The sequence below is a fragment of the Lates calcarifer genome, linkage group LG20 (genome assembly GCF_001640805.2).
Source record: "Lates calcarifer isolate ASB-BC8 linkage group LG20, TLL_Latcal_v3, whole genome shotgun sequence".
Taxonomy (NCBI): domain Eukaryota; kingdom Metazoa; phylum Chordata; class Actinopteri; family Centropomidae; genus Lates; species Lates calcarifer.
Genome location: NC_066852.1, coordinates 10,903,172 through 10,923,621, shown reverse-complemented (window position 1 = coordinate 10,923,621; position 20,450 = coordinate 10,903,172). Strand labels below are relative to the sequence as shown.

Here is a 20,450-nt window from a genome sequence, read left to right as displayed (position 1 = left end):
CATGGTTAACAACTGATCTTATTTTTGATCCTTTCTATACAACACAGCCCAGCCAGGCATTTACTCTGGTCAACCTAGCACACATTAAACTTGTGTGTGCTTGTGTTGTATATTTCTGTGTGTACACTCGTGTGCGTACACAGAGCTGCTTTGATAAGAGGTCTTGAGAGGTATAGTGGAGGACCATGCCCTCCTCTCCTCTGCTCTCTTCTCCTCTCTATCCTGGCTAGCAGGCTGTCCTCATTACTGTCAGTCAGCATCAGGTTTAGCAGTGCCAGGCTCCTGCACAGCCCTCTGTCCTCTCTGCCCTGCCAGCACTAGCCTGCCTGACTGCTGCCATTGGTAAGCATTGTAAGAACCCCCCTCAATCCCCTAGAAAACCTAATTACTCTCCACCCGCAACCAAGGAGACCGCAGCAGAAAACAGGGAGGCCGGGGAAAGAAGAATCACACATATGTACACTCCATTTATAAGCGCTCTGGCGATTATTCAAAGAAAAGAAATGTGTGTTCACATTATATCTGCAGTAAAAAATAATAATGATTACACTAGCATCTACATTTATACATCATTTATCTTTCCATTGAAGCATAAATATTGGAGGAAAGCATGAAAAAAGGGACACTAGATACATTTAGAAAGTGTGAAACACACAAAAAAAACATGCATGAATCAAACTGAGCAGCGCTTTGACTACCCGCTAACTGGGTCACTCAGTTGGTGATTGTGTCTGACCACCAAACAAACAGTCATTCATATGTCTGTGCTCTGGCCCCATTTTCATCTGGAGCAGTTCCACTGAGGCCACTGAAAGCAAAGGAGCTGACGGGTCAGGGATTTAAACCCATCTCTAGCTTCGGCGCAGCAGCAACCATTACCACAAGGGGAAAAAAACAACTCCTCCTTGTGACATCCTCCCATCTAAAAGGAGGGTTTACTTATGTTGGCCACACATCTGTTTTTTTTTTTTTTTTCCAGGGGTGAGAGGAGAGTGACAGTGAAGAATTCCCATCAACTTGCTTGTCACTTTTCCGTCATTTCAGTCCGCGTTTTCTTTGCTCACTACCAGACTGTCTTGGTCTCAGTGAAATGTCGGTGCATTTAGTGTCAGTGTTGTAAAACCCATTTCAAAACTGCATTTATTTAGAGAAATACAGCAAATATCTTTTCAGCTGGACATCTCGGTCGCTCACCGGGATGAGACCTGTTCCACATGCCCTGAAATGTTTGGATAATAGCCTTCACTGTATAACATTCCCTCTCTTTCCCAGCTCAGTGTGCTATCTGCACAGAATAAAAAGCCTTGGAATAAGAAATGTCTAATGAGAAATGATCTTCTTTCACATTATAAATATTTGGGAGGGCTCATGGTCAGAAACTGTGAAGCCAAAGAAAAGATATTGATATGGCATTCTCCTCCACATTAAGGACTTTTGTCCTTGAATATTCTTTCAGACTCGTGCAGCTGTGCAGATCTGAGTTGGAACGGGGAAGCTGGTGCTTTTAATAAACTCACAGGGACATTCAAAGGGGCTGGCAGCCACGGAGGTTTCATTTTCCCAGCAGTGAGCTGTGTCATTTAAAATAAGGATCATTTTGAGAAGGGGAATATCATAATGCTAAATCTAGATCAAATAACTGAGCAAGGTGTAAGACTGGATTTACAAGGCCTTGTAATCCTAAAAGACTAAAAAAGAAGCACAGAAAAGAGCACAGAGGAGGAGAGACAGAGACAGAGTGAGGGGGAACGAGGGAGTGAGAGAACATGTATGAGTTTGTTTTGAATTTGTATTTAAAACTACACACCTGTGCCTCTTTAATATAGTGTGTGTGTGCATGTGATCTTGCGTGTGTGTGCGTAAGTGCATTATTATGTCACACAGCACAAAGGCACAGGGGATGAGAATGTGTATTTACTTCATGCAGCTTTATTATTAGACTTCATTAAAACTTAAGACTTGAAATCTCTAGAATCGCAATACACCCGAGAGTCTTTTCTGCAGGTAAGAACATTAAGTACACACAGTCCCTGAGAGACATGTGTGGGATGCAGACAAGTGGAGGAGGTGGGGGAACTGGTCATTTTGTCATTTACTATAAAAGTGAGAGGAAAAATGCAAAAGGGAGTGAGAGAAAGTGACGTGGAAAGACAAAGAGAGAGGCATAAATGAAAGAGAGAGCTCCAGCTGCCAGAGATAGAGCAAGACTAACAGTAGGCCGTGAACAGGGAAGCCACACAGTCACAGCTGTCACAGGCTGGAGTAAAATTTGGGACAGTGCTTTGATGGTATTTTTGACTGATAGCCCAGAATTACCTCAGCCAGTGCACTGGCTCAGTTAGCCTTCCTCCTCACTGACGTTAATGCAAGCAGTTTAATACAAGAGAGAAGTTTCTGGAGAGAAAACTGTCATTACAAACAAAAAAAAAAACAGAATTTCTGGAAGTGTTGTCACAGCTGCATCTGTGCAGCACGCATCTATTTGTGCACAGATGCACAGTCTCCTTACTGCATCGTAAAGACTGCCAGAGTCACGGCGACAACCTGTTCGGGATGGCTTACCAGGCAAATCCCTTTATGAGGTGCAAGGAAAAGGGGTTACGCCCAATGCTCTGTAAATGGTTGCTGCTCCTTCCTTTCATTTCCATAACAAGCTATCAGAACTCATCTCCCACTGAAGTGGCCACAGTCCCACTGGCAATTAAAATCATGCTGGGACATGCCATGGTTGTGTGTGACTCCACTGTGGGAAACAAAAGCAGCGGCAGCAGCGGTAATGACGCCAACAGTTGAGTGGTAAATCTCGAGCAATGTCGGCGGAAACCGGTGCTTTGATTCCTCCAGGAAACTGCGAGCAGGCCTCGTTTACATCTTTCACTATGAGCCTGACTGGGAAATATCAAACAAGGAGACAAGAAACAGCATCATCTCATCTCCGTCTTCTTTACCACTTTCTATATGCAGCCACAAGTCGAAAAAGGCATGTGGGTTTTCAGTACAGTATCTCAAGAAATTTAGATTTTAATAAGACACTTGGATTATTTTGGTGTAAATTAGAATACTTTTATGAGGAGCAGTCTGTCTTGATTTAAAGTGAGTACTGCATTAAGACAGACATGAAAATATATGAACCTCTCTATTAAATGTTATGCTTAAAAATAAAGACTTGCCCATACTATAGAAAATATGCTCTCAAAGCAATTGTCTCTTAATAGCTTTTTAGACATCAGGGTTTCCCACAGGGTTTAATTGCGAAGGCATCACATCTCACCTGAAAAAAGAGTGTCTCCTTGTTAAGCTTAAATGGAAATCAGCTGTAGTGATACATCACAGAGGGATGGCTACATATTTAATGAGCGGGGCCATTGTTTGAACCGTCATCGAGTATCTATATTCATAATGAGATGAGATGGGTCCTGTCTGATTCAACTCAAAAGGTGATTGATTTATTACATCTTGCATTGGATTTGCCATTACTAATCTGAACAGCACATAACAATATCAGAAAAGACATGTTTATATTTAACAGGCATCATTCCTCACAATTTCCTGAGGGAAACTCTGGGCATGTAAATGTAAAGATACAATGAAAAACATAATGTAAAATGGTGATCATTTTTAATATTTTAGAAGGAAGCCCCAATAAAATGATTACTATACACTGACTGCAGGGAGTGGCATTAAATAAATGAAATCACTTTTGCCACTAAGAGAGTGGAGTGAGAATGGCTTGTTGTGAAACTGAATGCTGAGATGCTGAAACATTCATGCAGAAATCCTGGCATTTTTAAAGCTACTTTTAGCTGCCTATCTAATGCAGCCAGGGCTAACCCCAGCCTGGCTGAATAGGCTAGGAGGAGACAAGGCATAAATGAATGTGCATAAAGCACTTTGCATCACATCATCATTGTTTAATCCTTTCATTCTCATCTGTCAATCATCCACAGATGCAACCTAATCCCTGAATATTTGTGGCCTAGGCTGCATTGATACCTTCAACATGACTTGTAAGCACAGCTTCCATTTCTAATACAAAATGGTTTTCAAGTCTTAAGATAAGAAGCTTCAGTTGGGTGACATTATTTATTTGCAACATGTGTGTGCCGGTTTGCATTTCTTTGAACGACAGGATCTGTGGTTACCTGCCCTTTTTGCCCTTTACCAATTTTCCGGGGCAGATGGACAAAAAAAAAACACAGATTACTAAAATCAAATATTTACAAGATTCTAAAACGCAAAGAGCAAAGCAGAGACAATCAGCACCCTGATGTGTGACTGATTTGTCACACAAGAACATATTTGTCTTTTATAATGACAGTAACCAGCAATCTAGGTAAAATGCTCTTAAAATGCTACAAAAAATTTCTAAACAAGTCAACTTTGTCATACATGCCACATCAGATTTTAATTAGATGTTCACAAGGCTATCTACTTTAGTATAGCTTCATGATTAGCTCCTGCCAAACTCCTTTCTGTCTGTCTCTGACTGTCTCTGCACAGTGGAACGGCCTGTGTTTTGGGGCAGTGTCAGTTATTGCTGCTGATACAAGTTGTTTTCCCTGTGATCCTGTCATCCCGGTGCAAACACCTTCAGTTGTTTACAGTGAAATGTCCTCTGTGTTCACCTTCACTTCCTGTCTGTTTTCAGCATTACTCTACGTGCTGTACATACTGTATAGTTTTACCATACTGCAGCATTCAGCGGTGGGGAGGTCATTGGCAGGGTTGCTCGGGAGGTCATTGTTAGCCGTGAGAAAATTAACGCTGATTGGTCTCGTCACGATTTGCTCCCCGAAGCCCGTGCTACCGAGGCACCTGCCAAGCCGAGATTCTTTAAACGAGAGCGAAGCCTATTCAACAGCTGCATAAGCAGCCAGGCAGGCAGACAGTGGAGGGGGAAAGAGGGACAAAAGAAAGCAAATGCAAAACAGAGAGGACTTTCTGAATGGGAACCTCAGAGTGGGACCTCTTTTAAAGGTCTTAAATCAATTGAACATTAAGTACAAACCCATGCAATGTTAATCTATCTGGCTTAATCCCATTGCTTTAAGATCCTTTATAATCCACATTCAATACAACCATTTTTCTTCTCTAACAAGCTTGCCCTATAGCCATTTTATAAATCATTGGTACAAGGCTTTTGCAGTGCCACAAATTCTGTTATGGTGTCATTATTTCGCCGAGTTATGAATCAGGCAAGGTAGAATGACAAATATGTTTAAGACCTGTAGAACAGCTCAAAATATTGTATTTTCCTCTCTGAGTCATTGCTAAAAAAGACTGCAACACTGTTTAAAAAAAGATTAACAATAACCATGACAGCAAGAGGAGTTTCTTGTTCACTTAAAAAACTGGAAGCATCATCAAACATCTGAACTGTTTTATTGCACATTGGACTTTTATGAGCAAGACTCAGAACAGAACAAGTTAAAGTGATATACTCGCCATGCAAGAAAATGTGGAGAAACACTGGTAGTTCCTCAACCATGTGCCGATATCCTTAAGTCATGTGCTCTGGCTTTGAAAGCCTGCACTGCCAATTCCTCATTTGAAACCTGAACAACTCTTTAACAATGCCTCTCTCTGATCTGGTGGGAAGGAGAAAATCTATTATCGATTTCCACCTGGTGTAGGTGGAAAAAGCCCTGATAGCAATGCTGAATAGCACTACACTGTACTGTGCTATAGCCTGCACACACTGAGTGCTGGGGGATGGTGTGAGAGGGCATGTCAACAAAGCCCTTGACTATACACCACAGCACCATCTGCACACGCTGAATATTTAATTGTCATTAGAACTGCTCAAGACCAGTAATCAAGAAAGGAAACGATAAAACGATGAAGAGGTCATGTGACAGTTCCTGTGTGATTGGAGTTTGTCTTATTTTTTAAAGCATCTATTGTTTTAATGCTAATTATGACAATTTCTGCATGTACGTGCCACAGTTCAGGATATTTCCAAATCACTTGTGTCATTCAGTCCCATTCAGCTCCAAATGCTGCAGAAAACAACTCAACAGACTTATAATTCAGCCAGCAAATGTAATTTGTCACTGTCAATGAGAAGTCAGCAATCATTTCTTGCCAATTCAGTCAAGCTAATATAGGGCTATTCACATAAAAAAAACCTGTGGCATTTCACAATAATGTGAACCTTCAAAACTGTTGCAACAGCCAACACAAGAAAGGAGGATCTTGATTCTGCTAACATCTTCCACACATCTTTGGAGGCTGTCTCTTGTCAGTCACAAGCCCATCAAGCCAACAGTAACCATAGAAAGATGATGTCACCACTTAATGTATATTCTACAGCATTAACCAGACAATAAAGCTTGACTTTATACAATGGCAGACTAAAACTGTAATCGAAATATACTGTCATAATAAGGCACAGTTCATTTCAAAGCATTTGCCTTTAAAAACAACTATGATGAGGGATGAAATGCAAATATAAGCATGACAAAAACACTGGAAAAATGAAGTAGATATAAAACAGTGAGGTAATACAAAAAAACATAACTTCAATCATGCTGAAAATTTCCTTTTAAGTGTAATATGTCCAACTTTAATTGCTTTGGCGAAGAAGCAAAGACAAGGTGAGAACAATGGAGCCAGACTAGGTATTTCTCTACAATAACAAACAGACAACCACTGCCTCTTTGTATCTGCTGTGTGAGCACACAAAATTAGGTAAGCTAGTGACATGAGACATAATCATTTTCTTTGAGCAGGGTTAGTGACCAATTTATTCTTACCTTAGGCTGGGCGCGACGGGGAAAGGCAACCTTAGGATCAATCTGAGGATGAGAAAAGAATAGCAAAATTGTTGTTAAGGGAGAAACTGTGATATTTCGAGGGTGAAAAGCAATGAACAGGTGTTGAAAATATTTCTAAAACTCACAAAAAAAAGAGAGGACCCAGAGAGCATTCTGAGCAGTTTCATTGAGCTGAGAATTCACATGGTTACATTTTAAACCCTTTGTGGTCAAGAATAAAAACAAGTATTTCAACAGTGGTAATACATGGTTGTAATTTAATGTATCAAAAGTTGATACTTTTAACTCATAATAATAATAATTTATCTGAGCCAGTAAGATTTATAAAAGCTGCATAATCAGCCTGTGATGATCCAGGCAGCCTGCTTTTGAATTTGAGAAGCATTATCAGAAGCCAAAGCTGCATTCATGAGCATATTAAGTGCATATGAATGACCCACCAAAGTGGCTGTAAGACACAGTGGAACTTCAACATCAGACCTGACTTTTATCAAATCTGATATATGTTTTCACCCTCTCTCCCACAATCTGGTTAGTTAGTATTTTATTTTCACTACGGAGAGGCTAGGTCATGATTATGGGTAGGTTAATATCTCAGCACCCACATGTCCATGTTGCAGCCAATGTAAACAATTCAAACTAAACAAAGAGCAAACTAAAGGTTGCACTCTATCCTTTTATTAAATATTAAATCAATTCCTAGTTCAGTGTGTACTCCCACTGGCCAGTTCATTTTTAAAATACCATTTAATTCACTCTGCAATAACAGAACCTTATTAGTCAGTACATAAATCCCTTCTCTAAAACAGCCATTCATATTTACTGTTGGCCTATTAGCGGTCTCCTTATGAATTATATTGGTGCAGAGATTTGGCCCAATAACTGGTCTGATTTCAAGTTAAGTAAGTGAGGATTGTCAGTGGGAAGACCTTTAGGTTAAAAACAAAATAGCATTCATTTTAAGAATTTATATCTAATGGCAGTTACAAAATTTGTTATTATGAGGATTTGAAGGACGGTGGCCAACATCACTGACCTCATTACTTACTGTAGCAGATTATCTACAATTGATGGAGCTCACTGACACATTCTAGGCACTACATTCATTGTATGGGCTATGTACTTTAGGAAACCGCATATTAATTGCAAGTAATTACAGCGTGTGTCTCCAGACCAAAATATTGGTGCTACCAAATTATCTGCTGGTGCTGCCAACTGATATATATTAAAAGAGAGCCACTACTGTTACAAAAATAGTTGGTGCTGAGGCAAAGCCTGACCGTCGCTCTGCCGGTCATGGTCGCAGCAGAGCCTCACTTTTATTTTAGGCAGGAATCCCTGATTGAATATGACAGGGAGAAAATGAGAGTCTGAGGCCGGTGACGCCTCCAGATATTGCCAAATAACCATGAGGATGCGTCAGATCAGGCTGTTTCTCCATCTTGTGCTTGTTATTTCATTAGCTTCATTTTCCTCGTTAATTTCACTTGGATGAAGGTATGCGGTGGGGTGTCTCATCAACCTTGCACTTAGAATGAAGAGGAACTATCACAAACAGCAGTGTCTTCCTAAATTGTCCTTGTCTGGACACCAATGAATTTGAAGAAAAGAATTTTAGAAAAAAACAAAACAGATCAAATTTGTTCTTTGACAGAGTATTACTCATTTGTATTTACCAGAGAATCCCTTTAGTGTTGTTCCATATTTTGTTGTCTGTTATACTGAAATGTTTTATAATTAGTGTACCAATTCTATGCATTTGTTACAGTTACTCCTTCAGCACAGATGGATTTATTAAAGAAAAATATATCTCCCTCTGCCGAGGAAAACAACAGAAAGAAAATGAATCAAGGCACACGAGAAGAAAAGACGCCATCTGCACAGATCAATTAAGCCAATGAGACTGACTACATTTTAATGTGTTTGAAGGGAAACCATGATGTGCGATGTCATTGTCATCTTTTCTGTCAGTCTCAGTTATTACTGTTATCTCTCTAAATCAGGTCAAAATGAGAAATGAATTCAATAACACCTGGGTATGGCAACCCTGCTTGTAATGAATTTCATTTAAAGATTTGTTTTAGCACTTAGCCCCAGGCATAACCAATTCAAACTCAATTATTTTGTGCACCCTATTTGAGCAAAGACAACACATTATGCTCTGAATACCAAAGTCCTATACTTGGTAATGTATCTTACTTTTTTGAGCCTATACAAAACATATCAAATCTCATTTCATCACACAGCATAAACTAATGGTTTTTCGGTCCTGCTGAGAATTTCTATTCACTATGAAGATTCCTGTTTACACAAGAGCACACTTCAACACAGCAGCAATGGAGGTCATATAGTTTTCTGTCTGCCTGGTTTAAAATATTAGAATTATCACAAGAAGAGAATTACAGCCTCAGAACTGTGTTAAAATGAGGCTGATGCTGGAGATTGTTTAAATCACACTCAGAGCAATGCAACCAAATTAGGCAATGAAGACTTACTAACCAATCCTTCTGAGAAATGCTGTAGCAGTACCTTTTTAGGTCACAACTTATGATGAATGACTCCTTTGAGAAATTTAATTTATGAGGTAGGGAGATGATGAAATTGTTTTCCTTCGCTTTACATATTCGTGCGCATGTGATTTCTACATGGAGAGTGCCTTCATGCTTAAGGCCAAGAGTTCAAATATGCATTTCCCTTTGCAGTGTATAACCGTGTGCTATATCTCTTTCACCTGACACTTCCTTCCTGAAACATTTTTGTTATGTAATACATGTACCATCAGGTTTGGAATCAGTCAACCAGACGTGGCTAGTGCACTTGTTGCAGTAATTCCACATACAGTACTAGTAAATCTTACTTCACTCAAGTCTATTTTCATCTACCAATACCTTAAAAAAGCCCATTAAAAAAGAGTTTGTTAATGTGTTTGGAGGAGGTGTGGGGGTTGGAGGGCTCTCTATTTCTTACTGTGCAACTGCTTTCACTTTGATTCTGCTTTCTTCACCTACATCAGCTAAATGCAACAAGTTCAGGCGTATTCTCTGTGGCTTGTTGAAATGGATTCTGGGAACAAGTCACAAGCTGATGTAGAAGTAGAGAAGGCAATTTTAGGGAACATACGTACCAAGAAGCATATTAAAACACTGCAGCACAAAATAATTCCTGTAACGTATTAAGTGTCATAAACTGAAGACACATAACTGTAGTGTAGAACGCTAAGACCTCCCATCCAGCTGTAGCTGTATATCGTCATCATCTAGTAGCAGTAAAAGTATTTTATTAATCTGCCTCTAGGAATCTTTTTTTTTTATCACGGAAACATCACCAGCAGTGCTCACAAACTAAACAGCACATAGATATTTAGAAACCTGACTCGGAGCTGAATGAACAATCTGCTTTGAATTTGAATGTGCTCCACCTTTGAGCATTATGTTTTAGTGGTTGGTAGATTAGCTGCTCAAAATGAGGGAGAGCAGTGCTATTAAGCAGGTAAACACCCAGATTTTACCTTTTGTTGATTGTTTTCATACTGTGGAAGTGTGAAGGTCATCGGGAGCATCACATTCATTAAGGACTGATTTGACCATTATACAGCAATGCTGAAAATCTACTGGGTGATGATGTCCATTGTATTTGTCTTTGTTACAGCAGTGTTTTTTCACATGTTACAACATAGAGGCAATCAGACTTTCACACACCTGAATGGTCCAAAAACACCTAGGGCTGGAATATATGGCCAACATATCATACTGTGATCGACAGAATGACTGTAATTGATGGTACAATGTAGAGCTGCAATGATTAGGCCATTAATCAATTAGTCAATTGACAGAAAATGGTGCTATGAAGGCCAAAACAAAACAACAAACACTTGTGCCAGACCCACTTCATATATGTGACAAATTCCATGTCACTCTGGAGTATGATATCTGTGTATTCAGAACTGTCTATAGGATGTATGAGATCCTATTTTCCATTGATTAAATTAACATAGCCATCTAATGAAGGCAGTGCCTGTTATGTAGCTGCCCCTAAGTTGATATCACCATCAAAAGGCTCTGCAATTATGGCAGGTGTGTCTTTTGCAATATGGGTGTCTCAGGTAAATCTTAAGCATCTAACCAAGTTTACACAGTTCAGTTCATGTGGAGCACAACAGCATGGATGGTGACATGTTAAAGGTGCACTACAGGCGAAGAATCTCACACACTGTTTTTCCTCACCACAGAGCAACAAAAGTCTCTCCAGTGGAGTAGGTTTTATATATTTGTTTTAGGTTACCCTAACAGATTAATAGTCTCAATACACTTATATGTTGTATGTGATGTGACATGATCTCACACAGAACAAAAGTGTATTTCCTCAAGACATCATACAACCCGATATGTCAATGTAATTAATGAGAACACACCAAGTGGAATCCCTGCATCCTCAACCCACCATCTTTTATCTTCCGCAGCCTTTTACTACAGGGTCTCAAAGGGCTGCTTCTGCATGCGACTGTGGGAGATCAGGGCAGGGAATCAGCATATATCTTAAGTTCACATCTTACAAAAGGATTTCATATATTAATGCGGCTCCTGGGTAAACTCTCTTCCCCTCTCTTAAGACATATCTACACTGGCATGATGATGTGGTGTTTAAAGCTAAAAGGAAAAGCCTTATCAAAGCTTGCAGCTTCTCCCAATTTAAGTGTGCAAGTGGGTCCACAGGTGTGCGCGTGTGATACCAACGGAGTAGACAAGAAATTACAACATATCTGCGCTGTCAATCTTTACTGATTTTTCCTGTGGAATAACACCCCGAAAGGCAGTTTGTTATGCTCCTCAAATCAATAATGAGAATTTTACCAATGTCACACTCAGCAAACAAATTGGCCATCTTTTTATTCCTTCTTAAAAATATGCAACGCCATTATGAGCGTGCTCCAGATTCACTGATATTACACAAGATATTACATTACCACCTCAACAAACATCTTATGTTCTGTATGTGCTGACAAGAGACAGATACAGCATGAACTAATAAACGCCTTCAGCCATAATTAACTGCAAGGAAACGGAGCACCTGCTACACTTAAACAAGAGCAAGTTAGGAGTTTAGCTCACTGATTTGACTTCACCTCCAAATCCTATCTGATGAACGAGCTTTAGCTTTGTCCAGAACAGCTGTTCATCCGAGCCTTTTCTCCTCCTTTCCTCTTGGGTCGTTTCCTGTCTCACCCACAACATCAAAATTGTGAGCACAGGCTGACCTGGGGGTCATTCAATAAAGGCTGGCATTACCCCAGCACCACATAGAATATGTTTATATTACAAGAAACATAGATGTTTGTAGGTTTTACAAGTTGCAGTGAATTAAGGCTGAAGCCATATTTATGCTTTTTAAACTGTGATAAATGGTAGCACACTGTCATGATGTTTTGCATTGAAATACTGTAACCTTTAGTAGGTCCACGTGGCCATAAAAAGTATTTCATAAAATTTTATTTTGAAATTTTTATCACAACTGCTTTACATTATACAATGGAATCAGTCTACAGCCTTGTAAATCTGTGAACTGTTACTTTTTAAATGCAAAATCTTGTGCTATCATCTCCCCTGCTCACACCGGCCTGCCTTGAAAACATCTTCAGGAACAGATGCTATGAGTTGCATATTTCTAAACTGAACAAAGCATCATGAAAAATGGTAAATATGTTCTGAATTACCAGCATGTGTGTTTTGAAGCCCCAGGCTGTTCTTCCCCATATGTCTCATTCACATTCATCCTAGTCTAAGTGTTTTCATAACCGGACCAAAAGCAGAGCACACAGAAAAAAAAAAAAAAACTGTTATGCCAAAATGCTGCTTCATACTGAAAGCCTTTGGAGGTATAAGTCCAAGTAGAAAATTCATCCTCTGTGTTTGTGTTTTAACTAATATTAGTTAATAATGGTAACTATGCTATACCAGCGACTGAAGCGGTGCATGCCTATCAGAATCACGACACCACACTGATTTAATTCACACATCCATTTCTATATGTAGCCTAAAATGAGTTAAGCATTAAAAAAAAACAAGGAAAAAAATATGTAAATTAGGCATGGTTTCCACTTTCCCTGTACGAATAACTCATAACACTGTATGAGTCAACTTGTTCACAGTCACAGCACCTCCAGCCACTCGTTCCGTTCAAGGTTACGAGGGACAAAAACACTGGTAAGGACTCGCTCAAGCACTGCAAAAGTAGGAGGCTTGTATCAAACCGGCATCTGCAAGCACATCAAGAACCATCCACATTTGCTGGACCGGTTCATTCTTTTCATTATTGCTGAGCAACTTCATAACTGATATGATAGATCCCGATGCAATGCAATCTTGATGGTGTGAATGTTAAGATATACAACAGCGCATCAGATATAGCCCGGTGACTAATGGTTAGGAAGACAACGCAGACAGCTGCCTTAGGTTTGTAATCTTCCTTTGCGCGCTGACAAATAAACAACAGCACATTAGCGGCTAGGAAATATCAATTTCTGCATGCATTTGAGTCAACAACAGCTTCTCTGCTATGTCACTTACACTGTCAAACACTTTAAAAAAAGATATGGCTTCACTGTGTTTATTCTGCCAAGGGCATTAGTTATCCCTATAATTACAGGTATTATCAGTATTATCAATATATTGCATGTTTAGGGGTATGGAGACAAAATACATGGCCATGGAAACAAAGCAAATAAATCACACTGAAAAAATTGCTTCATTAACACCAGACAGGAATGGAAATCTAATTTGGCTTCATATCTTTTTAAATATAGGCTGTGTAAAAGTCAACATCCAAAATGATTATGTTAATGGTCATTAAAAACAATTTACTCAGGGTAGCTGGGTGGCCTAAGGGTTTAGGACACTGACCATGTAATCACAACAACCACTGATCCAAGTATGGCCAAGCCTCTCTCTCCCTTCATTTCCTGTCAACTCTCTTGTGTACACTATCTAATACAGGCAAAAAAAAAATTGATTAAAAATGCCAAAATGTTGATTTTTAAGGAAAAAAGAAAATACCTGAGAGAAGTAATGATAAAAATGTTTTTTAAAAAGGAAATATCTCACAACAAGCCTTGAGTGACTTGCCATTTAGGTTAGCTCAGATGTGCAACAAGTTTAGAGAACTTTGCTATGCCTTTGCGCTAAGACCACAATTCAGTAGACAATGATGATTGGATGTCAGACCTTAAAATGTCAGTGTTCAGTTCTCAGGGCAAGGTGCTGTCAAATCTGAAGAATATGATATAAGTCTGCCAAATATGACCTACAGTAGGGGTGATATACTATAATATCATTATTTATGTACACATCTGCAGCTATACTTGTATCTGTTTACATGGACATAAAAGGTGGCCCACGATCACAAAATGCTAATTTTACTAATTAAAATGCCACTTAATGCCCTTTGGAAGAGCAAGAAAAACCCTGTTTTACCACCAACATAATATATAAGAAAACAGGCCAACAATTGTGACGTTACAAATAAGCTGAAGGCAAAAGTTTGGTTACTTTAATATAAGAAAAAAGGATAAAAGAACGTCCTCCTACTGGTGAAAATACTATTTCGCAAACGATAAGTCAGCATAGAAGCAGCAGTGGTTTAAGACTGTGGCGTGAGCAGGAGGTCGTTAAGTTGAATCCAATGAATATCTTAACAGAATAATTAAAATTGCACAAGGAATTTAACTATTTCCTGCTGCCGCTACACTCAGAGTACCTTTGGGCAAGGCAAGGAACCAACGACTGCTCCATTTATCAGGCCTTTGTACGAGACTGGGCTGTACAGGCCAACGTTCAGGTGTAAGTGTATATTTTATGTGCAACCATTTCTCATGCATCGTCCTCCCCCACCCCCCACCCCCACCCCGACCTTTGCTGTAAATATATATGCTGTCAAGCTGTCACAGAGTTGTTCATTCAAAATGTCAGGCTTGAAGTCATCAAACTGCTCTAGATACAGCATCAAAGTATATTTGTATCGTTACCCCTTCAAGCTGCCCCATAACCTGTCCCTGTGTATGTATATATGCCCCTCTACAGATGTTTGTCAAGATTTGCAACGCCATTAGTCTTATTTAATGGTCACTTCACTGCCAAAAATCTTGTCCTCTGTCTATATTCACTCAATCAAATCAGAAGGACCACAGTATGTTCTTATCACCCCATTCCCATAACACAATAACAGACCTGAAAGAGCATATCATAACACTTAAAACATATGTACATAGGAACACTATATCACAGAGTTGGAGTGAGATAGGGGCCCACCTGAGACATAAAAAATAAAACAGAAAGGGTCTGCTTAAGATGTTTTAGATTTTAGAGAGGTAGGAAGAGAGGGCTAACTAGCAACTGTGTGCCCACCATTCTTTTTAAAAGGCCCATAATGTATTTTGACTTAGTGTTATCAATAATTTTGTAAAGGTATGTGTCTCTTTTATAATGGTAAATAACTCATTTTTAGACCAGTAGAAATACTAAACCCATAAGCCCCTTTGGAGAAGTAAAGCCTCCATCACTGAGCTGTTCTGAAAACTGGCCAGAAAGCTCAGAGCTCTCTAACAAAAAAAAAAAAAAAGCAGCCACATTACTACAAACTTTGTAGTTGAAAGGACTGGAAGGAATATAAAGTAAGGTCCACTGCACGACAAACAGCAACTTTTCTCAGCTCTGTGCACACTTGAGCTCAAGAATATGAATACAATGAACAAAATCTTGATATTTCAGAGTATGTTTATTATACACTGCTACCTTAAGTACAATTTATTTCTCTTTCAAAATCCAGAAAAACATTACCACGCCCTCTGTCGTGGTAGCACACGCACAGCATGTTTCCTTAACATGCATTATTCCATTTCCAAAACCATGCTGCCATATCTGGATAGTACCACCTACTGAGCAGAAATCCCAGACAAATATAACTTCAGCTGAACCCTATCTAATCCATCACTAGAGACATTGCTCAAAAAAAAATGACTAGCATGCTTAATTATTCATCTAATGACAAATTTCAAAAGGCAAGTAAAATCCAATGTAGTTCAAAGTTTTTCATAAATGAGTGTCTGGGTGTAATGTTTGTGAATGAATTGCCTTTTATATGTAAGTAAATTCTAGAGATCCTTTCAACTAAACACACATGTTCAATATGAAATGTATGGATATACTCCCCATGGACTGCTGTTATATTGCTATATGTATATAGCCAAATTATTTCACATTACAGTATCCAATTAGTTAGAATAACATCTTTGTTGTTTAAAAAAGTTGATTATTTCTGCTTTAGTTTATCTTCCTCACAAATACAGAACATGTTCTTGAATCAGGCAGTGATATTTGTGGGAAGTGTGGTTTTGAACCTGGTTTTCACACATATTTTATCAGTGCATCAGACGTGCTACAATGTAAAATCTGCTAGATCAAATAGTTGCAAGGCAGCAACTCTGGACAGCACGCCCTTCAGTGGAACATGAGATATGTGCACACTGCACATGTGGCGGCAGGGAAGAAGGGGGCGTGTCAGCCCCATTCATCCAGAGAAGTGAAAGTGAACACATAATATTCACCCTGGAGTTGTGTTTTATTGCTAGGCATGGTGTTGACGGGACCATCATACATTTAGCCCTCATGCGTGACCTTGATCCGCACAGCCTGTTAACCTAAGAGGTGTTTCCCCACAGGGGGCCTTAGGGAAGTCACACAGTTACGACTGAAGGTCCTCACTTGGCACAACAGCACAGACACAGAACAAGAAATAAACATGTTTGTAAACGTAGATAAAGATCAACTCACCGTCTTTGAGTCTAATTCATGGTGTTGTTGAGCTAAGACTTTATCTACACTGGCAGCATCTGTAAACGTAACAAACCCAAATCCTCTGCAAAACAAAGACACAAAGACAAAAACAACAATGTTAAAATGCATACAGAAAAAGAATATATATATCACAATACATTTTGCCTCTTGCAAATACAAGCACTGAAAAACTGTGACTGTGATTGCCACAATAATCTGCATAACAATAGGCATAATATTCATATGACCTTATTATTGTTAGAGTATATCTTTGCTATGTATTTATAATCTACATTATGGACGTCCTGTGGCAGATTTGAACCTGAAACTGAGGACACTGCTGATCAGTATTTGGTATGTTACAATATGAGACGACACTACACCAACATTGTGGTGCAGTCACAAAGTCAATGTCAAATTGCATTCGGCCGCAGCTTTACAGCAGTGAGCATTTAAGCTTATCTGGCTTGCTGTGAAACCACACGCAGGCGCGAGCACACGGGGACACACACGAACACATGCGCGCGCGGACACAGAAACACACATACTCGCTGGATTAACACTAAACACGGACAAAGTAAGCGATATCGCTGCATGCACTGCGAAGGAAAAGTAGAAAAGCCCTGTATTTACCTTGAGCGTTTTGTCGTGGGGTCTCTCATCACCATACATTCTCTTATTTCTCCGAATTTACTAAAATAGTCTCTAAGGCTGTCTGTGGATAGAGAAAATATGTCGGGTCATTTGACAGAAACATATGGGCATGCTGTTGTCATTGTATTTCAAAAAAAACACCCCGCGATGCGCATAGGGGTCGAATAGAGGACTTCAGATGGACGGAGATCAAAAATAACATCGTGCGCACACACTAGTGAGATATCCCATACAGTACACTACTGCACAGTGCACATTCGCACATACACCGCCAGCAGCTACAACGAGCACTCAGTCACAGCGACAAAACAACAAGAAATACTGGATACGGTGTAAAAGAGAATAACAGTCTCACCTGGTGAGGTTTGCCAGCTGAGGCCACCGATAAACATTTTACTGTAAGGGGAAAACACAACAGAAGTGAGTCCAGATGTCAGTTCGGCCATTTTGACGACTAACTACTTCTAAAAGCGACCTTAAAGGATAAAGGAAGACTATGAAAACACATTCGCGCTTGGTAATTATAGTCTATCTACATAAAAGGGGGAGGCCACTCTTGCTACAAAGCTGAGGTCTTTAAAACTGCATCTGGAAACAGACCCGTGCACGGTTTAAGTGCGTACTGGGGGACGAATCCAGCACGGCAGTCGAAGTCCTCTCCAAGATGTTGTAACATGAAAAAAAATCGTACCTAAGGATTAAATTTAGAAAGATTCTTACCCCGGGTCATGTTGTGAATCATTTAGGTTTCCGGATGTGGCTTGACTCCCGTCTCCTTCCATATCTATTCCAAACTATAGGCTGGGACTACAGTAACAGTGACAGACACACACAGATACGGCAGGAGATATGCAAAGCCCCGCTATGAGAATATTACTGAGCCGGGAATGAAAGCGTCACACGTGGGATCAGCTCAGCCCCCTGCTCCCTCCTCCCTCTCTCAGCATGCTCTACCTTGGCCCATAGGGGGCGGAGCCTGGCTCTGTCACCTAACCAATCCAATTGACGTCAATTCAGGCAATCTGCAAACCAATCCTCCGATTTGTCATTTAATTAAGCAATAAGCCACTGGAGGTGAAAGTGGCTTATTGCTCTTCTAAATCAGTAGACACATACAATTGTTAAAAAATACTTTGTCGAATAAATTAGTAATGTACACATGTAATTTTTCAAATTAAATACTTTAAAATGTACATTTTTAAATTATAATTATTTGTTATTCTTCCGCCATGCAATATAGTTCCCTCAGAAAACACCAAAAAGTGAGGAAATTCCTATTTTCACACTAATATTTAAATCATCCTCACTGTTATGGCACACAAGTGTTCTGTGCATGCCCTAGTTAAGAAATTAACATAATTTAAATCAGTTAAACATTGCAGACAATGTACAGTGTAAAATAGATATAATGTGCAGCAACAGTCAACTGGCATCTTGTTTTTAAAAATATATTGAAGAACCCTGCTAATGTATGTAACTGAACAGTAGCTGAATATAAACAACTAAATATAAACAGTTATTGAGTGCTATATAGCCACAAACATTGTATGTTTTTTTTAAATGGTTGCCAGCAATATAATTTACATTTACTGATTTCGCAGACGCTTTTATCCAAAGCGACCTATAAGTGACATATCATGGCTAAGTGATTTGTTGTACGTTTTCCAATTTAAGTAGATTTTTAGTCTTTGCATTTAAATGTATCATGTGTGTATCATTGGTGTGCATTTAATGGGCCTTCCAGCTTTAAATGTCCATACAATCATAAGTTACTGCCAACAATGTGACCCTAACAATGCTGTGATGTAGATACTGAATCAAAAGATCTTACAGTGACAATTTTCAAATACAGCTCAAAATGTATTGAAAGGCACCTTATATTTGGTGGCTTGGTGAGCTGATTGTAGTAGGAAGTCTCCTGAGCCATAAAATCTGTGTTCAAACAGGTTCAAAGCCTGCGGTAAGCCTGCCTGAGAAGCTCTGTAGCTGACCCTGAGGCTTGACCCTTCATTGCTATATTCATTATGAAAGCCAGGAAAGACTTTTTCCTGTGGGATCAATAAGGTATGGTAGCCATACATATAGTGCAGTAATTATGGATCGCTTCATGTAGATGACCTATAATGAGCTGTCAGCCCTGCCCTCTGCACAATGTACAGTCTGTGGAGATAAGCTTTCTCTGCCCTCACATGACCCTAAAGAGGAAGAAGGCGGGTAAGAAATGAAGAATAATGCAGGATATTTGCAGTGAAAAAAAAAGTTATGTATCATTTGTGCTTTATGCTATCAATAAAACAGGGGGGAAACACTTTTGTGCAAATTATACTTTAAATGATACATAACACAGATGTTTGTATCCATGCCAGATAACTGTTCACAGAAGTCAGACGGCAAATATACAAATGCAGCTTTCATTCATCTTAGCTTGAGAATACAAGACATCCCAAGCTCTGCGTGAAACGTGACTGGTGATCCCATTTCATTATTCACACTCAGTGTAGTTTTTTGAATAGGCCTGTCTGTGTTGACTGTTCATGGCTCTAGCAGAGGGAATTCCTTATCTGGCCAAGCAGCATGTTTTTAAAACAATGACTTAGATAAAGCCCAAATAACAACACTTTTGACAGTTTAACAGCTAAAAGTCTGTTATTAGTTAGGAGACACTCTACATTGCAGCTGTCTGTATCCCTGAAACAGAGGTAAATAGAAGCAATTGGTGGCAAGACTTTGTAGCACAGGAGTGTCAAAGAAAATGGAAATATGACACCTTGTGTGAAAGACTATTACTTATTCTACCCTCTTTGCGCCATTGTTCTGTCCCATGCCATTTGCTGATATATTCATGATTACATTACTGCCGCAGTTTCTGTAAGTTGTCAAATGTGTCGCCACATCCTACAGTATACTATGCCTGAAATGTGAATGTAAGAAAATCACATCCACTCATGCAGCTGCAGAGAGAGAGAGAGAGAGAGAAGTGTGGGAGATTGTACACTGATGTGGAATATGAGCTTTGGGGAACAATAGGCTTTAAAGCCCATCTAAGAGGTGTGCAAAAAATCACAGTGGCTTTAACACATGAAGAGCAACTTCAGTCTTACGCTGGAGGCCTCCTGTTTCACGACACGGTTGCGAATGGTTCTGTGTTTTTTTGTAACATTGTTATCACAGCCTTTCCATTCACTGTTGCTATACC

At 39.5% G+C, this 20,450-nt stretch overlaps 1 protein-coding gene across 13 annotated transcripts in view; it reads right to left on the bottom strand.

Annotated features, from left to right (window-relative positions):
• Positions 1-18,238, bottom strand: part of LOC108893503 (RNA-binding protein Musashi homolog 2) — a 220,229-nt gene extending 201,991 nt beyond the window's left edge. For 3 of the 13 annotated variants that reach the window (XM_051078478.1, XM_051078479.1, XM_051078480.1), the window contains exons 1-5: positions 17,975-18,232; positions 17,610-17,650; positions 17,234-17,315; positions 16,598-16,682; positions 6,756-6,797 (exon numbers count right to left, since the gene is read on the bottom strand). In XM_051078478.1, coding sequence (XP_050934435.1) covers positions 6,756-6,797; positions 16,598-16,682; positions 17,234-17,315; positions 17,610-17,650; positions 17,975-18,036 — 312 coding nt within the window. In that variant the 5' untranslated portion in view covers positions 18,037-18,232. Of the gene's footprint in view, positions 1-6,755; positions 6,798-16,597; positions 16,683-17,233; positions 17,316-17,609; positions 17,651-17,974 lie in introns of all 13 variants that reach the window. The other 10 variants (XM_018691583.2, XM_051078483.1, XM_018691585.2 and 7 more) reach the window with 7 other exon arrangements.
• Positions 18,239-20,450: the final 2,212 nt, after the last annotated feature.